At 34.2% G+C, this 25,245-nt stretch overlaps 1 protein-coding gene across 1 annotated transcript; it reads right to left on the reverse strand.

Moving 5' to 3' along the window:
- Window positions 1-115: 115 nt before the first annotated feature.
- Kap-alpha3 (karyopherin alpha3) lies at window positions 116-23,402 on the reverse strand. Its single transcript, XM_067106461.1, has 11 exons — window positions 23,223-23,402; window positions 18,590-18,692; window positions 15,751-15,955; window positions 13,899-14,077; window positions 12,163-12,389; window positions 10,613-10,738; window positions 8,815-8,949; window positions 8,470-8,646; window positions 7,398-7,560; window positions 7,116-7,207; window positions 116-5,639 (listed from the first exon to the last, which is right to left on the reverse strand). Exons 1-11 carry the CDS (start codon window positions 23,292-23,294, stop codon window positions 5,547-5,549), a joined length of 1,572 nt encoding a protein of 523 aa, XP_066962562.1. The 5' UTR covers window positions 23,295-23,402; the 3' UTR covers window positions 116-5,546.
- Window positions 23,403-25,245: the final 1,843 nt, after the last annotated feature.

The raw sequence follows: 25,245 nt of genomic DNA on the forward strand, positions 1-25,245 counted from the left end.
TCCTTCAATTATATTTTGTCTGTTCTACATTTAGTTGTCCACAAAAGGGGTGGTGACCAAAATAACAGTAACCTTAAAAGACCTTGAGCAACATCTCAAGTGTCCTGGGAGTAAATTTGTTTTTTTTTATCGTTAGTCATTTCCATTTGTAATTTAATATAGCCTTCTCTTCTCTTACCTCCAATTTCCATCTTTCAACCCAGTTATTTTTTATTGTTCTATCTGTCTGTGTACATCATGCGAAAAAAAAGTCGACTAAAAAAAAAATTTTTTTTGATAAAACTTAGAAAACTAGATGACTGAAGCAGTCTGGTACGGTCACTTTTGTGCATCTAATTTCTCTAAGAAAACCTTGTTCTGATGACTGCCATGTAAATTATTTCTTGTTTGATGGTTTATTACTTATCAGTTAGGCTATATGGGTATTCTTACTTTCAGTTAACTTGTTACAGGCATAAATTGCTACCTTTGAAGTGCAATAGAACTAATTCAAATATATGACAGCACTTAATTATCTGTATAAAACTGCCAAACTTCAAATGAACCTCTCACTGGACAGGTCAAGTTTACGACATACCCAACGCTTTGATTTTATACCATTACTGCAAGGATGTTGAGTTTTGTGCAAAATTAATAGCTGGTCTAATGCAATTCACAGAATTTTTCTACACAACAAAATGTGCGACTTTCTAAACTTACTGCACTATATTATACTTGAAAACTGGTGCTTGATCAACTATTACTTATTTGCATAACTTGTTTCCAACTCTATCTCATGTTCAGCTTCTACTGTGATTGGACAGTAAGCTAACAATTAAATGCCTGTTTGTTTACACTGCAAAAAAATTGAAGCTCCTCACTTATTTTCTCAAGTACAACAAAATAATCTGACACCTGACTTAATGCACCTGCAGAAAGTCATCTATGAGCTACCCTCAATAAAAGCATATGACACAATGGTGTTCTTAAGCTAAAGCAATAAAAAGTAACCATTATTAAAAAGTATAATATACTAGAAATTTTCTTGACTGGTCACATAAATGTGAAACACATCTGACCCAATATTCTTTCTTTTCTTCAAAGCCTCTAAACACTAACAATTTCCCAGAACTGCCCTTGAACACCAAATGTCTTACTGACACTAAGGCTTTCATGTCCTAAAATAATTGATACAATGCCAATCCTTATTAGCAAAGTTAATTTCCTTCCTAAGGTAGCCAATGTGACTTTACTTACAACTAACAAACTTTATGGTGATATTCCAACTTTTTTTAACAGTGGATGAGAATCTTCACGTAAGGCTGACGAGGGGGGTCCTAGCATCAAATCTCAACATTGACTTCACTAAGAATTCATAGTTTTGTGAGAATATACAGTGTATTCGGAGATCCATCTATGATCTTCCCATCACTGTAAGAAAAATCTTGTAAGAAACCATGTAATGTACCTTATATCTATACATAGATATATAAAAAATCAAAGTATATCTGATTCTTTCTGCTTCCTTTTGAGATCTGAGTCTTGATACCCTTACTATAAATCATTCTAGGACACATTAAAACACAAAGAGGTACTGCCACTCAGCGACAATGTACCACTGGAATACTTGAGCTATCACTGATTAAACAGCATTTCTTCATCTTCATTATCTGTGGTCTTTGGACATAAGTGTATTTATACAAAATGTTTTACCCTACAATTTAGACATTTGGTAATACCTCTTGATAAAAAATATTTCTAACACAAAGAAAAGGTTGAGACGCTGGAAAGCCCTGAAATATATTTAGCATGCTTTTACAACCTAAAATTAAGAATTAGGGTAAATAGCTTCTTAAACATTCAATAACTATGACATTTTTAGCAATACAAGCTTCATCATATATATATTAATATAAGACACAGCCATGGGGTGCGATATGAGCATTTCCAACCTTTTCTTGGCTCAAGGCAGGAGAGGAGGGTAGGATAGAACCCAAGGACAAACAATGGCACTTCCGTCAATAGAAAAAAAATTGGTTCTCCACTTTGAAAAATTGAAAACAAAGTGAAGAACATTTGTTAATATACAGCAAAAATGGAGAGCAACTGTGATTTCTTTTCAGCTTATGTCTTACATTTTTATGACTAAAACGCAATGATACCAGCAATGTATTTCACAAGGCCAAAATTTAGTCTAAGCTTAAAAGCAAGACTCATAATTGGAAATTGGAATGGAGAAGCATAATACAAAAGTGTTCGACACAAAGTTCCTGAAAACTTTTTAGCTTGTCATCCACACTTCTGTACAGTAACAATCCCACAGGGTTAACCTTTTAACAGAGTCCAAGGCTGGTATCACAGCGTGAGATTTGGTGTCAATGGTTGTTCTATTGATCATCAATAAGATTCCTTCTCTGGAAGAGGGCATGTGAACTCAGAACTCGGCTAAAGATGACTCTCCAGTCCTATTTAATATGACTATACTTTCTGAACTTGGGAGACTACTTCCCATGAATGATTTACATGTGAATACCGGAAAGTACTAGCTTCATATACTAATAATATCGTTTGTAGGATAATGCCTAACAGGAGAGGCTGCTCCAGTGTGTTCAGGTTTAGTTTTCAATTCCTCTTCAATTAAGAAAAAACCTTAAAGAAGAGCAACAAAACAGACTTAACAAGGAATGCAACACAGGCCTGCTAACCCTGGAATCATGAAAAGGTAAGGTACTGGAGATTAATATTTAAGCAAACAAGGACACCAGTTTCCCGCCTGCACACTGAAAAACTACATCAGGGAATGAGAAGCAAAGCATGTAAATTACCAGGCCACTGATATAAGCTACCTAACTGAACATGACTAACCAGTATGCAATCTGTGATAACAGTATGACAGGAGTTTCTTATAAGGCAGTTTGTAGAGCAGTTACATGTTTATAACACCAATATATCATCCCTTAGCTAAGGACAACTTAAGCACTTAACTCCTTTCAAAGCTGGCCTGCAGCCATTGAAATGAATAATTTTCTACAATGTTTACCTAAAACTTAATGCAGTAGAAAGAATAAAAATTAGAGTGAAGAGAAGAAAGTAAAGAACTTTTACACTAAAAATCTTTTAACGTTAATTTCCATGAATTTATTAAAGGTCCTGGTTACCACAAAAGTATTCTCTATCTTTGAAACCTTAATTCTCTGAGAGAAAAGAAAACATCAATATCAGGAAGTAACGAAAGAAATGACCTTTTCCAAATTGGTTATAATTAATACACAGCTTAAATTCCACATAACAAAATTTTCAAAAAACTTTTCAATTCAGTCAACTCTTAGGATCAATGTGAACATGATTTCTCTTATGCCAGAAGTGCCCAGTGTTACCAAGGAACATATATATTTATAGTATATATAATAGATTTAACGCAGCATGTAGGAGAAGGCTGTCTTTGTTGAGAATAATGGACTACATATACATACATGGTCATATACAACGATCATATAAATAAAGTACTTCCTGAGGAGTTTACACAATTCCCAATTAATTTGTATTGCAACTATTTTGATACCTAAAATTAGCCCTAATAAATTAGTCTGCAGTGTCAGACGCCTTTCTCCTACTTACAACATGGGTACAACTGTACACGACAGCTGAAGAAATGGAAGAAAACATATTCCAAAAAGATATTATCGTAAGTCGTACTAATGATATACGTAAAGAACAGCTGAATTAATGAATAAAAATACAGTATTAGAAAGTTAACTGAAACAATCTGCAAATACAATTTCTTCTCAGCTGTGCTTTAGCTCAGCAAAAGGATACATGTTGCAGTGAACACAAAGACGCTTCAAAACATAGCCGAACTTCTACTTAAAAAATACACTGGAAGTAGTATTTAAACTTAAATATTATATATTAAATGATGGAATATACACTATCTATACATAAAAAAAATATAAAGTAAAATAACTGATGAAGTGAAAGTAGAAGTTTGACACTAGTGTTTCAAGCAATAAGCAGAATTTTGTGCCACTATCATCTCCATAAACAATATAATTTGTTCTTCCTGTTGGTAAAGAGAAAAACAACAAATCAAATGCACAATTACCAATTCCTTATGAAAATAAAACAGAGCTACACCACCCACATAAAACTAAAATAACGTGAGTGTGTCCAGTATTATCTTTGCAATAATAATACCGACAGTGGTAATTAACAATACATAACATCAAGAGTAATTATGTGGGAAGTTAAAATATAGCATTCTTGGAAAAGAGTTAATACCAACAAAGAACAAACCAAAGAGATATCAATAAGGCTTTTCCATCAAGAATACAAACCACTTTCTCTGCCAGTTCCTTGCAATTCACACAAGGAAGCAATCACTTTTGCCACAAAAATCAAGTATACCAATGAATTGTGTTTAATTTTCACAACACTGCCCATCTGTGTAGTAAACTACTGCATCTCACATTTACAATTACAGAAGATATCCCAGAAATTTTCAGGAAATAAAAAGCATTAAAACTGTAAAACACTCTTACCTTGCTGTGAGCATGAACGGGTAACTGCAACATGTCCAACATATTTGAAAAACACAAATAAATCTAAGCTGGAATCCACAAGAACTTCTTTTTCTTGTAAGGTTTATTGTCAAGTGACACAAACCTGCTTAAAAGCACTTGCACCCAACTAGCCTCCAGTCTTCATAGCTACCACCATTCTATTAAGATAAATGTTCGACTAGACCATCAATACTGTGCTTCTGGTGGTCTTTTATGGAATTATTTTTCCTGTTTTTACGACAGTAGAAGATTTCGTCCGCCTATTTCAACATAATTACCTGTTAAATATAACATCTCCACTTTAGGTCAACAACATCAAACCAAATTATGTGAGCCATCACATTCTGACCGTACTGGACTACCCTTGTTAAAAATTGCTGCTATGCACACACATTCCCAGAATACAACTTTTCATTAATACCCTCTTTGGAAATGATGATGAAAGACCTCCTATATTTCAGATCTTCTTTATCCACGTTACATTACAGTTGTATCAAGCTTTTGATCGTTGGTGAAGGTCCTACACTCAAAACATGAAGACCCTGTGTTTAACTTGCATTTTTTGATCTTCAAGCATTCACCATTTTAAAGTTCATTGATGCCACTGTAAAATGCAGCAACACTTCTATTTTAGGAGAAAAGGGGGAAAATTCTTCATGAATTTTCTTACAGAAGCAGTCATGTTGAAAACTTTACCTGCTTTCACATCTTGCCATATGATGTGTGATTCCTTAATGTCATTCCAATGCCTTCATATGAAAACTCAATGGATCAACACTTCGGTCAATTTTCTTAAAAAAGACAAGGACTTAAAAAACATTTTATCAACAGTAAAATATTGATAACAACTTTAAACCATTGTGAATAAATGAGTCATTATGTGACAGGGCATTCAAACAATAACAACGTACCCCTCCTAAGCAGTATATTATATTGTTGCAATACCCAATGCATAATCACTTATTGATTCAATCACATAATAATAATAGGCCTAAATACCCAGAGTCACTAGAAACGAAAACCGCCCTCACTAGCACTGTTATTGTCAAAAGCGTACTCAGTCTCGGTTGCCTCTGGAACCAGGTTTGGGTCTTCTGCATCCTGCGAATGAAAGATGTTATGCAGTCCAAACATGATGACGATGATGATCAATGTCACTGCTAATAATGTTCAGAGAGTAAAATGTTATTTCATTAACCCTACGCTGAGATTCACCCTAGTTGTTGAATTTCTTAATACGTGTGACACTCCTGACAAAGTTAAAAATTTGTAATGTTTAATAATTCTACCTCAATGATTATCTTTTATTAATTTTAAAAACTCAATAACATCAATAAATAGATTATCTTTTATTAATTTTAAAAACTCATTAACATCAATAAATATACTAACAAAATATTTCAAAGTGAAAAACCCTAAAGACAAAGTACTGTACAATGAAAGCACTGCTATTTCACATCAGCTTCACTTTACTACTTGGCCACTTCTAGACTCAAAAGTTTTGCTCTTAGATGATGTTACAACTAGAATAAAAAAAAGCTAAAGAAGTTTGACAATTAGTATGAAGAGCCAAGAGGAATACCAGGAAGAAATTTAGCTGGGGGCTGTAGGGGAATGGTGCTTAAGCTTTCCCTAACAAGTTTATAGCTCAGTACATTTCAGGCAGTATCCCCTCTCTCAGGGACTGCCCAGCATGAAGTTAAAATAAATGAATCATTCAATTACAAAGGCACATTTAAAATTCCTCTCACAGGAAGACTGAAAGAACTAATTTGATGGATGTTATGTGGCTGCTCAGGAGAGTAGGGCCTTACTAGAATCTGAAATGTTTGGTAACTTGACAAAATGATATGACATTTCTTGACACTATCTTTGGCAAGTTTGTAATTAACGGCTGGAATTTCTGAATGATAATAGGTGCTTTGGTAAATAACTTTGCTTTGCTATGGACAGGTTGAAATTTTCCGCTATGGACAACCAAATTGCTCCATCATTAATAAAATGGATAAATAAACTGAAAGGATATCCTAATATTCTAATATTTTGGTAATGACAAGCACTGGACCAAACATGCAAATCTAATGAAATTATCTCAGACCTATATGTCCTACTTACAAAAAAAAAAAAAAAAAAAAAAAAATTACATCCACTGCTCATTGATAAAACTGAAATCTGGTTATCATTATTGTATTGTATAATTTAACAGGACTGAGTCAAACTTTCATTCTGTCATAAAACTGGCCTAAAAGATTTGTTTTCAAGTTAGGGGCAGAGTTACAGTACTTGAAAAATAAATGCATGTAAGCAAGGAAATGGTGGCAGAGGGGATACTGCAAAGAACCCAAGGACTGCCCACAAGGAATTGCACAAGGTTCACTTAAGGTGGCAATCCCAGGAGGATCCTGAGAAACAAAACCAATTACAACACTGAAAAAAATTACTTATGGATTCTGAAAGAAAAATTTGGACTTATATTGCAAACAATACAGTATGTTTTTATCTGTATTTCACAGAGCAAAATGACAAAATAGTCTGAATTATGACATGGTTATAGAAAAAATATTGAGGTCTACTTACATCTTCTGAAAAGTATCTTTCAATTATGCTGTACGCTAACTTGTAGATTTCAACATTTTCATGATTTTGTAAAAATTCTATCTTGTCCAGACCTGAAAATATAAAAATTAACATTCACTAAAATAAAATGATTAATACTTCTGAAGGGTATATTTTCACTGATCCTGGCACATAAAGATAGACACCGATGTTTCTTGTATTACCTTGGTTTTCAAGTATATGGAAGTTTGACATATGTTTAGGGTAAAGAACATTCTAACAAGAACTGAAAATAAATCTTACCTCCACATTCTTCTATCATGTTTGCCACCATTTCAACATCGTCGCCCGCTCGACTCAGTATATTCGATATTCCATCTAGCACCACCTGAATAACTTGCGTGTCTTTGCATGTCAACAAGTTACAGAAAGGTTGAATGACCCCTTCACCAACTAGATAAGATACCTGAAAAGTACAAAATTTTAGGTGGGATTTTATGTTCCCCACCTGCCCAGGATGTACCAATTTTCACTACAGTTGCTGCGAGACAAAATTAACAAGTTGAAGGGCTCAGAAGAGGGCACTTCTAGAAAAATAAGATGGTTTGTATTTGGAAAGCAGCAATTGACTTTTAAATTATGTATGTAAACTCATGATGTACAAGCTTCTATTTTACTTGGTCACAATTTATGAAGGCAGTAATAAGCACCTCTTTACCATTATTATGATCACTCAACTGGAATAAAAAAAATTGGCAATAACAATCCATAAGTTCAACATATAAAAAACAGAAGTTACTTTTTATGAAAGAATGGAACTATATTCCTCGTACGAACAAAATACTGTATCATCTGTGGGCTGAATGGGTCCCAAATGGATAATTAGTAATTAGTGGGGCGCAAAGTGAAATGAGGGTGTAACTAGCTCCATGTCTTATCACTAGAACCATCTCTATAAACAGTCTTTTCAATTGGTCAGGACAATATGATTGTTTTAGAGGTCTTGTCACATATAGTAAATTCATACTCAGACAATGGTCAAATGGGATGAGATAAAGGGGGTCACGTGTCTAGAGTTGATGTAAGGGAAGGGGCCAAGACAAGTGATGACAACTGTGACAGTATGAAAATATATTGGTTGACAACTTTAAAATTTGTAGTTGCACTTCATTAGTTAATTCACAACCACTGAAATCAACCAACTTATTCCACATAGATGCTAGAAAAATTACCCATTTTATTCAATAAATAAAAAAAAAAAGGTTTCCAATACATACACTTTGGAATGTTATCACAAGGTATTACCGTGTGACAGTTAATAAAGGCTCAATAATGTAGTGTTTCATGCTAGGAATTACAATATTCAGTATCATACCTGCTGTTTACTGCCAGATATTGTAAGATTACTAATTGCCCATGCTGCTTCCTTCTGCGTTTGGAATTCTCCTTCCTGAAGCTGCCTTATTATCATAGGAATAAGGCCAGCATCAATCACAGCTTGTACTTGCTGCTTGTTACCAGCTGTTATGTTACTCAAGAACCATACAGCTTCCTTTAAAAAAGCAAAATAGAAAAGTATTAATAAGCAAAATTTTGTTATAGAATTATAGTTTTTTTACTCAAAGAAACAGCTAACACTTCTGTAACTCAAGATTTTCTCTAAAGCCCTGAACTAGTGTTAAAACAATATGCTTGTGTACAGATGACCCACAACTTTTACCTTGTTAATTTTCTCTTTTTGGTGTGTAAGGAGGGCTGGAAAGTGAAATAGCGCTCCACAGTTTAGAACTACTTGAGTTTGGTCATCAGTCCCAGTGACTATGTTGCCAACTGCTCTTAGTGCTGCCGTTTGTACCTGCAAGTGAGCACAAGATTCTGAAATAACAACTGAACTCAGGAAAGTCAATCTAATAGTGATCTGTCAGTAAAATACTTTACACAACTTGTAAACAATTATTGTCTTATGGAGAGTTTTTTCTTTCATATACTTATGTGATGACAGCGAATACAAAATGTATTAATGATCCCGATGATAATATTTCCCTTTAATATAACAGCGCTTAACTCTGCTTCCACACACTCAAACACAAATATGAAATAAAAAAAATCCTTCATAATCTGTGAACATCTAAGATATGTAAACAGCCTACACTCAACTTTTCAACTCAGAGCAAACAGAAATATATTTTTTATCATGTCTTGAGATATGAATTTCATAACCAAAGGTAATGTTAAATTTGCGATTAGAAAAAGCAATTTTACTTAGAAACCCAAGTGTCCATTTTATTTATCGTCAAATGTCCAAGACAAAAATATCTGAAGGACAAGGAAGCGTTATATGCAGCAGGAAAGCATCTGTGGTTACACTGCATATCAGCCAATGCCATTATGTAAATCTGGCTTTACTGTCATTTTTGTTAAACCTTTAACAATGAGGACATGGGGCAGGGAAGGAAAATTGTATAAGCACTAAGTTTATATAAAAAGTCATCTTAAACATTACAGTAATTTCATTGCAAACATATTATCTCTAGTGCATAAATCTCAATTCATGTGTGGAGTAACTGAGTTGGTAAAACTGCAGAATGTAACTAACAGAAGTGGTCTGCTTGGGGCATGAGAAAAAGGCTTAAGAATTCTTATGACAGAACCACGGAAAAAATAAAATATGAAATCTGTAATTGTACGGACTTTAGAAAACTGTCCACCTCTGCAGCAAGTCTGAAAAGATTTCAATTGAGCAAAGGTTTAGATACATGGCAAATATTAAGTGAATCACATGGAAGATAGAAATTTACCCAATTAAGTACAATAACACCATAACAGAGAAAGACATGAGGTTGATAGGCCTAATTGGCTGGAATCCTTCCAATAAACAAGGACCAATTATCTTGCCACCACCATAAGAGATAAAATTTACAACTTTAACCATCTGAAAGCTACCTCTTCGAGAATCCTTCAATAAAACTGCATTTACATCTAAAGTACATTTAACAACAAAATATGGTAATAAAGGGTTGATTTCATGGACAATTAACTTTAAGCTGAATAATTCCATCATCATTCACATTATCATATGCTCAATGAATGATTCATACGAGCCAATGCAAACTATATCCTACAGTTTTGACAAATTTATAGGGCCCAAGCTTTCAGTGTCAGTGTTCTAACTTGACAAAGTGTGTCGCTGACTTACAGAAGGTTTGCTTATTGTTGGTGTCTTAGGAACCTGCAAATAACTAAAACCTATATCATCAGTGGTTAGGCACAGATGCTTACAGCCAGTGTCATTTAAATCACTGGAACCAGACTTGAGGAGCATGTTCTGTATAAAGTTCCTAAAATATCACAATTTTTCAAGGTACACTGATGACATATAACAATCACTATAATATCAACATATGAAGAAGTACATTAAACCATACTACTGTAATGCCTTCACATCTGACTAAATCTCAGGAGGAAAATTACAAAATTACTAATGATACTGTAATCTAAAAATACTCTTCATCACTTACCTTTACTTCCTTATGGGATAATAAGGGTATCAACTTTGGAACAACTCCACTGTCTATAACTAATTGTATGTTAGCATTTCCACCGTCTGTTAAGTAACTCAATGCCCACACAGTGTCCACCAGTATCTGAAATATAAAGTATTAGAAAGTCATTTCCACCATTTACAACTCTATATCATAATTTTAAAAACTACTTAAAGATGTAGAACTTAAGAATAATCTAAGCCAAACTATCTTACCACTTTGAAAGTATTTACAAAAATGTCCTCATTATTGGTTAATTTTGCCCCCAACTACTTTGTATTTCCTATTATTCAGTAAAAAATTTATATCAAGACTTTCTCATTAAAATCATTGTTACCAATATTTCAAATTTCCCTGTTCATTGAGCAAAATTACATTTTCCTTACAATGGTGACTTCAACATATCAAAATAAAAATGGACAGGAGTTGGTGTTATTTCACCAATAAAACAGGAATGCCAACGCTGCTAAAAATTTACCCATCTTCAAAACTGCATCAAACACCACATACAACTCACAAAACCCTGCTAAGGTGATGTTTGGGGATACTGCCAAAATGTTCCTTGAATGGTGCAATCTCAGCATTACTTAAGGTCCTCTGTGGCACATTTTTGGCCCAAATGGTAATGCTTTGTCTTTTACATTTTCAGGTTCCTTGGTCTTCACCTACATTAAACTTTCTTAAATCATTGTTAATCCTTTTACCACTTTTACATTACATCTTCCGACTGCGAGAGAGACGAAGTCAGTTATCTCCACTATCTTCTGTCTCATGCAATTCTACCTATATTTCTCATCTGCTCTGGGTCGTCTTCAATGCCCACTCTATGATTTTCTGAGCTTTCTTCCTGGTGTTTGTTCTGCTACTTCTATATTTATCAATTTTCTGAATAACTGCCCCTCATCCAATCTCACCACATGTCCAAGCCATCTCATCTCTGAGATCTGTCCATTGTCCAGTCTCTGGACACAAAGCATCCTTCTGCAGCTACCTCAACTTTGATAAGATCTTCCCACTACACTACTCTCCAGTCATGATTATTAGTATGCTGTGGGCACACATTGAAAGTCCCCTCCATTTTCTTTTTAAATGCCCATTTCTCTGCTTTATCATACAATACAGGTACAGGCCACTTACATGTATCTCTGATTTTTGCTGTTTGCTAAAGATATAATTAATTCATAAATAAATAACAAACACTAACTGCTTCAATGCAAGCAATAACATCCTAAAAGTTAATAATTGAAAATAAGAAGTCATATGGTCACAATTATCATCATCATGAGAGAGGATCTCTGTAAGTATTTCTGTTTAATTCAAATTACTGAATACTTAATAGCATGCCATTTGAAAGAGAAGACAAGCATAGTTCAACAAATAATTTCTACACAAAATGGACTATTGTTCTTTCACATACATCGCTAACTGCCTTTGCAAACATTTGAAAATACTGGAGACATTACTTTAATATTGCCATATTTCTTATAAGCTATTGTACATACTTCCAATAAACGCTTTGTACTTACGGCTGTATCTTGGTGATGTATTAGTATGTTTAATGCAGGCAGGATTTCTTTTATTGTTGACTGAGGTGGAGGAGGTTCCTTGTTACGACACAAATTCACAATGACCCACGTGACATTCCTTAAAAATCCTATCGGTATATCCGGCGTAATGAAGCTAAGAAGTGGTTGGACAACACCCAGAGAAATGACATAATCCCTCAGTTGTGGTCCATCACCAATTATATTACCTGAATAAAATGAAAGCAGTATTAGATCAAACAGAAGTTTAAGTATTATAAAAAAAATAATTAAAACTGTTTATGTATTGCAAATGAATTCTCACCTGTAAAAGCATTTCCTAAATCAAATACAACCAGAAGCATAATTTTGTACGTGCATGAATGCACCATGCATTCTTATACACCGGCAACCATTACACTCCTCCCTACAGGCAACTATAATTATTGATATTATATCCCTAAAGGGGTACAAATTAGTGTACATCTTGTATGGAACACTGCAGATACTAAAGGTTTTCTTCAGTGTTCTTTTGGCCACAACTGCATTGCTTTCCACTTAATTTTAATTAATTCCCCAGTCTATTCCTGCTTAACAGTTCAATTAACTTTACCTGGCTTAACTTTTGCTTCCCATTTATGAAAAAGTCCTTTAAAACCAGCAATCTTGTTGAACTAACTGATGACAATGATGCCTTGGTAGGGGGCCCTCAGCAGCATAAACTTTGCATAGGGTCTCTTCTATCTCTATAATGGGGTTTTTTAAAAGATATTCATTGAGAAATTTACTGAGAGTCCAAATGTTTCCCGCGGTTGTTTCCACAGTCATATTTGGAACAAGAAGACTAACAAAAAATATTACTAGAAGATAAGGTTCAACAAAGAGAGTGGATACATGCTCAGCTAACATAAAATGTAGGTTCCACAAGCTCAGGATTCCAGATACCAAAGCCATAACTCTCCTCTGCTTATTCAAGAAGAGTACTGAATGGGAGTGTAAGATGTAAATGTAAATGTGGAAGTACCAGAAATGAGGGTGGTAAGAGGACCAATGATATCATGACCATGGGAAATGAATACAGTACTGTTATTTGTTTTATATAATGGGTAACATAAAAGTATCACACTCATTACCATGAAATCAGTGAGTTGTATGGACCCCATATTAAAATCCTCATCAATAATGTTCTTACATTAGCTTTTCCCTTTATGGAGTCATGACACTCTTTATATAACTTCAGCATAAAGGTGTATAGATGCAAAGATTTGTGGTAAGGAGGAAGTTCAAATATAGTCTGAAGAATTTAACAAATAACAGTTCAAGCAGGGAACAGAACTTGGGAAAAATTTTCAAACTGATGGTATAACAGAATGTCTCAAACCATCAGGTCTAGCTATAAGTGTTTCACTGTAACAGTGACCAAAGATTCCACATTTGAAATTAAAACAATGTTGAGATCTGAAAAGGGTTAAGGGAAATAAAATCCTCAAAACAAAAAGAAACAGGTCTACAAAGATTCATGTCAAGGATGGAAAGAATATTATCTCTGGGATCTAAACAGAGGGATAACACTAGAGAGATGGTTTTTGGTTTGTTCACTTTTGGTGCATAAGAAAATGGTCCCAGCCTAAAGAAGAATCAAGGACCCAGCATGTTGACCAGCCCTAAAGCTGCTGTAGCTTTCAGTTTATGGGTATACAATACAACGCAAGCCAAACACATGACATTAATCAACTTACCTAAAGCCCAAACAGCCTGCTCACATACATTTTGGCTTGATGACTGCAGTAGTTTCAAAAACAGGGGAACTGCTCCAGCATGAACTACTGCTTGTGTTTGCCTAGATGTGCCAGATGCTATATTTGTTAGAGCCCATGCTGCCTCAAATTGAAGCGACGGACTGCCAGGTTCTGAACCACTGTAAAAATGTTAAAGAGAGTAGTTTTTGACTAGTTATACTTACTAGAAGATTTAGGGAAAATCAACATATGTAAAAATAATTAAGCAAAACACTGTCAAGGTTATTAAGGGGTCAAGTCTTGCAGTTTCAACAGCTTACCATTAGTCCATCTTTTCTCTTTCATAATATCTAATGCCTTCCTGATGAACATCTAAATGATAAAATGACCATTTTAAATTATGAAGACAAGAGCATGAGCAGCTAAACAGTAAGGACCTTGCCTAGGCCTCTACCATCCAACATGAGAGATTACAGTGACAATAAACATAAATGTTCTTTTTCACTTGAAAATCTTTCCATATAAAAATTTGTTTGTAAACATTATGAAGCCATACATAAGGAAATATCCAGCTTCCCTGTACAAATGATATAAAAAATCCATTTAATTTTTCTTTTTTTTACCTATACACTATATTTATTTTATAAATAAAGGCAGTTCGCGGTTTACGACGTGGGTTCTGTTCTTACGCCCGAAAATCGTCGTAAACCGAAAAATCGTAAAAAATTGTAAAAAATCCAAAGAAAACATTATTTTTAATGCTTTAGGTGCACTGAAAACAATGTAAAGTGCATTTTTATTGCATTTTTTGTCAAAAAAAAAAAAAAAAAAAAAAAAAAAAAAACTCCAAATTATTATTATTCTGCTGTTTTGGAGCCATATTTCTTCCGTCAGATCGGCATCATAACCCCGGAACATGTGTCGTAAACTGGGAAATAATTTCTGATGAATATATTTGAAAAGCGCCATAACCTCGGAATGTCGTAAGCCAGACCCGTCATAAACTATTACTAAACAGTAATTTTCTTTATCAAAATTATTTATCAAGAACATGAATATGAACTTATAGAATTTTGAGATATTTCCTGGTAATGGTAATAATCTTGAATACTGTTTGCTCTAACATAAGTTCTCAGTTCCTCGTGTTCCCGATTCAACTGTTGTTTCCTACCAGTCACTAAAAAATATTAGAGAAATAATAATATCAACATTCTGGTTTCTTGCGATGAACATTTTTTCATTCAGTAAATGAACCAAATACTCTGACTACACCTAAGGCATTTACAACACCCTTTTGGTCCCAAGCTGCATTGCTTTAGGTCTTTTGTTTCCATCAAATTTCTTTCCAACCCAGCTGTCAAACCTTGCTACTATCTTCGCCGTTCACTCCAGAACACAACCACCTGGTGCAAGAACTGAAATGTGACTCAATGGCGTGGTTAACTACTTCATGGTACTGTGATGTTGAATTATATTTGATATATATATATTTTGATAATATTCATCTGAAGTAAAACCCAAGAGTCAAGATTAAGATGGTTTGGGAAATTGATGAGGATGAGATATGATGACTGACATGAAAGTGCTATGGCCACGAAGAGGATGAGGGCCTAAGCGAAGTTGGAGAGACTGCACTCAATAAGACATGAGATAAAAAATAAATAAATAAAGGACACAAGATAGAAATAGCTAGAGGAGGTTCATTAAAAACAATGACCCTTAACAGGGATTAAGCTGAGAAGAAATTCATCTCAAGTAATAGTTTTAACAATTAAAATCGAGAATCACTAATGGAAATGTACATCTAACTGAAGAAAAAGAATTTCCAATAGTCACCACAGCAACTACTCACCCGTGACTACCTTCTAAACACCTGACAAGAATCGGCAATATTCCGGAATTTATCAAATCATCTATGGGAGGATTTTTGTCTGACGAAAGGAGTTTACGAGCTGCCTGGACAGCAGTTAACTGTACAGCTCGATCTTCGCTCGCCGCATTAGCAACAATCAGCGCTAAGTTATCTGCTGTTAACTGTTTGTCTACATCTTCATCTTCTGTAAAGAGGAAACAAGAAACCTTAGCTAAGAACAATATAAAACCTGATACATAACATAGAAAACATGAGGCATTACTAAAACTAAGATAAGATACTCACTATTTCAGTGATTTATTTCCTTTTACGGGCATGAAATGAGGTGGGCCAATAAAATAATGTGCAGCTACAACATACATCTTTTACATCTTACAATAAAAATGTTTTGACCATAAAATATGGTGCAAGCACAAAAAAAATAATTAAAAACTTTCTATTCAGCAAACTGAACCACTAATGTATTTTTAACGCTGGTTATCAACCATCCATCTTTACACAGTACTTTTTTATTTTTTATGCCTAAATGATGTGCACTGTATAACTATATTATTATTATTATATTATTATTTGTAGTAGTTATAGTAACAGTACTAGTAGTAGTAGTAGTAGTAGTAGTAGTATCATTAAAAACTCTAGCTTAGTAGCATGGATAAACTAATAATAATAATAATACAGTACAGATAATTTTAACTATCAAAACTACACTATTCATTGCAAATGAATCCTTCAATAAAATGCAGCTAAATAAATCTGAAAACTGAAACCCATAACTTAATCAAAAGTTATACTGGTAATTACCAAACTACAATCAAATATAACACTTTCAGTCCAGAGGCTTTGCAAGTCGACTCATTCTGGTGAATGAATGAATAATTCTGAGTTATCTGGCATCATGACAACTGGGTCATTGATGCCGATATCAATTAAATGAACAACATAGCTACTATAAAAACAATAAAAAGATAAAAGAAAATGAATGAAATATTACATTTTTGGGAGAAGACCAGCGTCGATAATAAATCTAAAATTGCCACTGGCATCATACACCACATCCTCTCCAAGGATCTTGGCGAAGATGAACCTGTCATCCCGACCAAGAGCCTCAGAGAGGTAATCATTCTGGTGTCATTTTAAAGCAAAGCACATGTGCTTCTTTCATGTGGTTTGTTTAAAAAACAGCAAAACAAAATGACTAAGGGGGTCAAAATTGCTGAAAATGATGCTTCAGCATGTTACAACTGACTAGTTGGTCAAATTTTTAAGATGCATCCAGGCATAAAAACCGAGCCAAATGGTTAAATTGTTTAATCATATCCCCCCTAATCATACAAATGCCTAATAATCGTGTCCGCATATAAAGTATGTAAGTGATTAATGTTTTAGTAACAAAAAAAAAAAAAAAAAAAAAAGTATCTATCAAACCCACTCATATTAAACAATTGGAAATGATGAAATTGATTAGTGGATAACAATCTCAGTTACAAGCCAAAAAGCTTAAGTCATCTGCATTATTTTCATTTGAGTCTCAAGAAATTTGATGATACAATCATGTGATATATGAATCTATGTAACTAGCACTCCAGAGCAAGTCCATTTACCCGTTATCTTAAGCCATCTTAAGAAAAGGCAATGTTTTTCTGCAATTAACAGAAACAACCAAAGCCCTATGTGGCAATTCGCTGTACCAGAAATGTGGGTTCCTTGTATAAAGCATAATTAACACCAAATAGTATAAAGATTCTCTTTTTTTACATAGCATCACTAGACTTCACAAGGACAAAATTCAACACTTAAGTACAGTAAACTAATAGCTGCTGAACTATGATGTTGTAGTACAAGTTATTTTTTCAAATATGTAGCATAAGCCATTACAGAGCGCAACAAGCAAGTAACATAGGTAACAATTAAAGATAGAAACAGCGAACTTGAAGAAAAGCAATACTGCAATGTTGCCCATGTGGAAATTACTATATGAAATTGGCTGGAAAAAAAAAATGCAATTTTGACACTTGGATCTGGTCAATAATTGTTGAGGCAAAATGATTAAGAAAAACAAGAGGAAAGGATTTAGAGTAGATAAAAGATCTGTAAAAATGGACATGGAAAACTTTAAACAATCAACCAAAAAGCTCCAATGTTAGAAATTTGAAATTATTAAAATGACTTATGACTCAACATTAGGTTAAAAACTGCAAATTTTTAACTATAAGAGCAATGTACCCATTGAGGAAAACTGAAGTATTCAATGTGTAACATTATTAAACTACAGTTCATGAATACTATCTACACAAACACTGCGCCTGATACAAAGAAATGAAAACTATCCACAAAAAATTTACTTCCTGAGCTTTTAATTCTTCCTCTTTATATCTTACAGTATTCTATTTAGGAAGTTAGTTTTGTGTACTAGGTAACAAGTATTTTATGGGCATAAATATGTCAACGCTACATAAAGCTTTTAAAAGAAACTAGTGTGAAAGTTGGTAGAAAAAGTTTAAAAAATATATCTGAAATTCTCATGAGGACATCAGATGAGGGGGATGAGGAACCATTGTCAAAAAGGCATGGAAATAGGATGACAGGATGACAAAGACCTGTAAAAACGCCTAGAGAAGACAGAAAAGGGGATGCATAAAGACCTACACCTCATGGGGGGTTCAGGCAAAATCAAAATAATACATAGTGAAGAAAACTCACTTCTGATTTAACCTCATGAAAACAATAACTGACAAAAAGTCAGTTCAAAATAAAGAAAACTAAAACCAATGAATTTAACTTACAATCAAAATCTTTTGAGCAGTATACTATAACTTACCTATAGACTCTGCTGTTGGTACATTTCGTCTTTTTAAAAGCGTTTCTTCTCTTTTATTTTTTCTCAATTCAACAGTGACCTCTGTTCTTCTTCTTCTCATCTCCTGAAAAACAATAATACAATAGGAAAATTCAGAAAGAAATTATGCTAATCATCAATACAAAACAGAGGATCATCATTACTATAAACTAGTAACAATCACAAGAGACTGACTGTCATTGATTATAGTGAATGGCTCCATCAATCATTACTGCCAAGCTTGCATAAAAGTGACCGTATTCTCAAAATTTTCTATCATTTCTTTATTACCTCTAGTGAATAATTACAAGGCAATGATCTAACCTGATAAAACAAGTCTGATTATTAAGCATCATCTAGAAGAGACCTGTTCTGAAGTACAATAAAATTTTTAACTACTGGGTCAACACCCTTCCAGTTCCCAACATGTTTTGTTGGTCAATGATAAATGATCACATGTATCAATAATAATTTTAAAAACCAAAGTGATTTTTAATTGAAATAAAGTATATATCATTATACAATAAAAATATATATATCTATTATTGTACCTCCTAGAACATTCCAAAAAGAGTAGCACCTAACATGTGCACTACATGTGCTATATATAACCAATACACCTACCCTCCTAGTGCATATGGACAATAAAACACACTTGCTTTATCTTTACATATCAGTTCTATGACTCAATCACCTCCCATAACAATCCAAAACAGAAAAACATTAAAAGACATCACATACACTGTTGTTATTTATACTGTATGAAATTGCTTGGAAATAAGGCTTACAATGGGAATGAATTTGGAGCCATAGTGCCCAGGATTTACCGACTTTACTTGGCTGTCTTAAGACTTGTAACTTCTGTAAGTATTCTAGTATACAATTAGAATATGTTAGTTACATTAAACAAGTCATGTGATAGCAATTATGATATTTAAATATATTTATGAAACATTATTTCTTACAGAGCACAGTAATTTGGTTGTCAGTACACTCAACTTAGTATCTTATCTATCAGAACAATGTTATAATCAATTGATACTGCTACATTTTTCATAGTATACACTACTGTATCTGCACATCTATAATTTCAGTTCTGATATCAAGTCTTTTTTTTTTTTTTTTACTCAATACTGATTTTCTGTTTGGTTCTCGTTTAATTTATTCTAATCACCCCATATGGTTGTTATTTTGGACATGATATCTTCAATACTGACTTTTACTAAGTAAATATCTCTCTCCCCTCTTAAAAATTTACAGTTTTTACTAATTTTTTTTTATTAAACAACAGTTTGACACTTTGACACTGTTCCCTAGACAAGTTTTAGGAGGAGATCCATAATAATTTTTTTATTAAACAACAGTTTGACACTGTTTAAGCAGAATAACTTCATCCCAAAACAATGCCTTACAGTAATCCCTAGACAAGTTTTAGGAGGAGATCCATAATTTTTAATTGGTGTAGGTTTGCAATGTAAAACTAGCATCTATTCCTTTCCATCTTCTGCAGTCACAGTTCTAGAATATTGGGGCTAAGCTACATTGCCTAAGCATATGCTGAAGCAAAAACTAGTTCAACCATAAATCAACAGCCTTCCAGACAATTTTAATATTCTTCCCTGATACTTTTAGAACACACTGTTTTCATAAGTACATTTTTAAGTGTCCTTTAATTTGTTTCTTGTAAGTGTCCTTTAATTTGTTTTTATGTACATTCATAATAACGCTCCTTTTACTACAAATCACATAGGTTACTAACTTCAGTGGAAAATCTACACTTTCCATTAAGTTACCTCGTAAAGATGCTAAATTTTGTATGCTTACATCTCATCTCAATTTACAGAAAACCAACTGATAAACAGGTACAGAACATCAGTGATTTAATTTACAGAAAACCTAACTTTGAGGAAACACCTAACCACAGGTACAGAAAATGCTCATTAGACATCAGTTACAGATGGTTTAGATTGCATCTATTACTCTACAGCAAACTGTAGCCAATAAACATCTGCTATGTCCATTGTGCTACAGCCACATTAGGCTTAGATTAGGCTTATTATTTTGCAACTACAGGCTTAGATAAGGTCTATTATTATGCAACCTTAGTAGGCTTAGATAAGGCCTATTATCACAACCATAGTACGATTACTCTTGACCAAATAGATTAGGCAGCACGCCAAGTATCATTACTATCCAGCAATGGTAATGTTTTTCCAATAATCATAAAAAACTAAATCTTTGTTTCCTCTCTCTCTTAATTTCACTTTCATAAATTTAGGCCCTTTCCTTCTTACTTATTTTTCTTGAGAAGTTTTGATCAGATCAGGTAAGAAAACTTTATGCTAACTATACTAAGCAGTTCTCTTGGTCATTCATTCTTAACTTTTAATTTTCCACCACCAGTACACATTAACTCTCATTTACTGAATGTCTTACATTAAACTACACGGCCACTTTCATCTCTGAAGTTACCAAACTTAGTGAAAATAAGTGAAGAACTGGGTATTACTTTACAAGCTGCTCACAATTATGTTATTTCTGTAGTCTTTTTCTATCTCATTACAGGATTTGCATCAACTTTTCTACATGGATATCCATGGCAAATGTATACTGTAGTCCCAAAGACACTTGTAGGTTGTAGAAATTATACTTCTCGCCTTTAAAAATGGCACCATATTTATCATGGACTTCTTTGCAAGCTGTAGTTCAACAGCTCAGTCTGATGTGCAGCCCAGTGTCTATTTTCTTTGTAAGGAGAACATTAGCCAATGACAAATGTCTTATCTAATGGTTTTTGTTGCTTAACCTAGGTGGTATTACTATCACAAAAAGTCAGAATCCCTGAATTTGTTCAGAATTGACTTTTTCAGGGTGTTTTTAGTCTTGGCCTATCCATATAACTAGTGTACTAGTCTTATGTTCATTATTATGGTATTCTGGCCAAGAATCAGCTTTAATGTTAAAAACCAGTAAAAGTACAGTGACCATAGAGATGAAGATGCTACTGAAATGTACAATTTTATATCATAAATAAAACTATTGTTATTATGGGTTATATTGTAGGATTTTTTGGCCATTTCTAAAAGCCTAACAATCTCAATGAATTTCTTAGGCTGCCAATAATTAATGGCATTGAAATGTAGATTTACCAGTGGTTTTAGATGTGTTTTTAACGATTCTGATCTTAACAGTGATGGAAATATTTGGTTAACTCAACTGCTCCCACTTTACATCTATCAATTTTGATGTGGAATTATGGCAAATATTAGTGACAGGAAATGTGACTTTATTTTGTTGAAATGCTATTCCATTGTACACCATTGCACTTTAAGTCAAGTTAGGTAGGGTGTCCAAAGGGGTTAAAAGCCCCCAGCCAAGTAAGGAGCTGAAGTGTTAGGTTAGGTTTGGTTTGCAGTAATGATAGGATGCATCTCATTTCACTAACGTTTGTAAACCACGCCCCAAAAATATTCCACTGTGGGTCTCCATGACCGTTGCACATGATGGAAGGAGAGGGGAGTGTTATTGGTTAACTAGGCATTTCATGAGAAAATGTTAAAATCATTCATGTCACTTGAAAAGCTATTGGAAAACTAAACTACCACACTGAACTTCAGACTCTTTAAGAGTTTTATCAAAAAATTAATTAGTAAAACCACTCTCAGACAGACTAAGCTTATGAAGACACACTGAACAACTACCCTAGAACATTTTTCAACTGGTACTTGATCATCTAGTTTAGCCTGGGCCTAGTAGCCTGGGTTTTTTATTGGGATTAAGTTACCTCTACCATTATAATTTTCTAATCCTTTCTTAGGGCTAGGTTACTTTGAGCTTATGACATTTATGTCTAGGTCTGGCCTAAGTTGTTTTACCAAAACTGCTAGCTAGGATAGGCTAGGCCTCAGTATTTCAACAGAATTAATTTCATAACGACTACGAAATCTAAACTAGTGTTAGCATAACCTATGCTGCCCATACTTGACAGATTCAGCTTAAGCCTGTCCCAGGCTACAGATCTCATGAACCTCTTTGACCAAGATATGGAACCAGTACCTAGGCCTAGCCTACTCGGTAACAAAAGACTGAAGGAAGCCAACATACAGCCTAATCTTCGGAGTTGCCTTGATAAAAGTCCGAGATGGGTTCACCGACAGCCGCATGAATCTCTTCAACCAGGACGAGGAACCCATAGGCTACCTAAGCCTACTCGCTAACGAAAAACCGAGGAGTACTGAAATACAGCCTAATCTCCCGAATAGCCTTCATAAAAGTCTGAACTGGGCCTATCGACAAATTGCAGCGCAAACTTTAGCCTAGACAAAATAATTTGCCCGTGTTGCCCAACCCTAAATCCTCCTCCCAGAGGGGTGGAAGTCCCTTCAAAACAATCGACGAAAATGATTATTTGCCGCACCCGCGGACGGTTGCAACAAGGTTAAGGTTAGCGAATATCTCCGAAGTATCCCTTCGATATAAGTCAAGGCATAGAAATCTCCGATTTAAGCAGAATATGAAAAATATGAGGCGAGTTTTAAGATCGAGGGTAGGCTACACTGACACGAAGGAGCTGCATTCACTCCGGAATGAACACCGCTAAACCGTCCTCACTCACATCTTGGTCCTTCCCTTTGTTCTTAAAGACACCCATTCTGTTCTTGTATTGGTCGGCTTGTTGCTTCTCCATCGTTTTTAGTGTCTGGAATAGTGAATTTAACCTAAATTACGTCCGGTGTCCTGGAAGGCAGAAGACAGACACCACCACCGCGTGACGTCACACTACCACGTTTGTCAACTGCGCTCCTATTGGGGGAGAGGTACCAAGGTCCTTTATTAAATTTCTAATAATTAAGACGTAAAGAATTATTTTTATTCTAAAATGGTACAATACAAACATAAATTATGTCCGCTATTCTTTTTTCGCGCGGTGTTTGGAAATGTAGTCGGTTTTTGGCGAATCCGTTTGACATTTGCAATTGGACAGATTTGTTTACAACTCTCATGACCAATGAGAGAACGATTAACATTCCGATTGGGAAACTCTGGAAGATCACCTTTCATCTTTCTAATGACTGACTATACCCAGTTTTGGATATATTTCTTTCGTGACTCGTTTCACAAAAACTATATATAATAACAATACAAATTCGCCGCGTATCTCTTGGTGGTGAAATCGATATCGGACGAGATAAACTGTCAAAACTAAGTGTTTCTAAAACTAACGATTTTATCAAAATAATTCTCTTTATATTCTAATTTATAAATTATAGGTTCTGGTAATTATACTGAAAAATATATTTGAATATCTCATTTACCCTCTTTAATGTCAATACTTTAAGAATTAGAGATGTAGTAAATAAATATATCTGACAATAATAGATATCAAAACAAACATTAATAGGCATTCTACTTGCGTGATAACCATTATTATTGTTATTTTTATGGGGATTGTTGCGCAAGAGCACATTAGAGTATTGAAAAAGAAATAACATAAGCTCCAAAAATTAGATATAAGGAAGTGATGGCTCTGTAATGATATGCATTGTGACAGAAATTAATTTTCTCAGATAGATGGCAAGTTTATATTGTTTAGCGTTTGAAACGTCAGCTTGTTTCAAGTATATATTAAGAAAAACATTATAAAAAGGGTGTCTTATTCAGTACGTCAAGAAAATCGAGAGATGGGATGTAAATACTAATTCACAATTGGAATCTAATTAGGCGCATGGCAATTTAGCGTTAACTGAAAGCTTACCCTTGTTTACGTTGTACTTGCACGATAACGTTATCTCACGGAAATTGTGATGGATTAATCATTGTCTGCTGTTTTATTTTTACGAGACCTAAGCGTTGTAAATTTTTTTTTTTTATTTTCAAGTTTACTCCTTCTTCAGGCATGACTATTGGCTCCCCTGTTGATACCTGTCAAGATTCTGTCAAAACTACATTTCAGTGGAAGTATAAAACTTCAGTGCTTTATCCTGTAAACATTAAGGTCTTCCTGTCTAATGGTGATAATCTAGGACTGAAATCAGCAGTGTCATTCTTGCTTTGATGAATAAAGAATAGGTTTAGTAGATAAAGGTAATTACTTTCACTCATAAATGTAATGATACGTAATCCAAATGGTCCAGCTACATCAGGCCCAGCTCGTTTTATTTTATTCTTTTTTTGTTGTTGTTGATTGGGTAAAAAAATATAAAGCTAAGAGAGAATTAAACATAAAGAAGTTAAACGACTTTAAGAGTTAGTAGCATACTCGTTTCGACAACCATATCCGCTGGATTGATGGGGCTAGGGGTCAGGGGCCGTGAGAGAGAGACACACACGGAAAAAAAATAATAAAAAAGTTGCAGAATCTGCATTCAAGAAGAGAAGTGAAACCGGGGCATTGAAAGAATTTGCTTGCCGATGCTTTTTTCCCCATACTTCGATTCTGGTATCTAAAATAAACTGTCTTAGGCGAAATATACTGTTAAATAGAAATAAATATCTTTCAGATAACAGTGTGTGCTGTGACATATGTTCGTGAATCACTCGAGGATTTGGGCTTTGTGTATTTCCTTGGGTGATTAATATCCGACTGATTTTCATTTGCCGTATCAACCACTGACACTTAGAAATAACCATAAGAACTG

Source organism: Macrobrachium rosenbergii, chromosome 7 (genome assembly GCF_040412425.1).
Source record: "Macrobrachium rosenbergii isolate ZJJX-2024 chromosome 7, ASM4041242v1, whole genome shotgun sequence".
Lineage (NCBI taxonomy): Eukaryota > Metazoa > Arthropoda > Malacostraca > Decapoda > Palaemonidae > Macrobrachium > Macrobrachium rosenbergii.

Excerpts from the sequence above, each read along its gene's own strand:
- Kap-alpha3 (XM_067106461.1), bottom strand. The coding sequence starts at position 23,294 with ATGGAGAAGCAACAAGCCGACCAATACAAGAACAGAATGGGTGTCTTT. Across the intron at positions 12,390-13,898 it reads GCAGGCTGTTTGGGCTTTAG|GTAATATAATTGGTGATGGA; the intron begins GTAAGTTGATTA and ends CATTTTATTCAG. Across the intron at positions 7,208-7,397 it reads CATGATAGAAGAATGTGGAG|GTCTGGACAAGATAGAATTT; the intron begins GTAAGATTTATT and ends TTATATTTTCAG.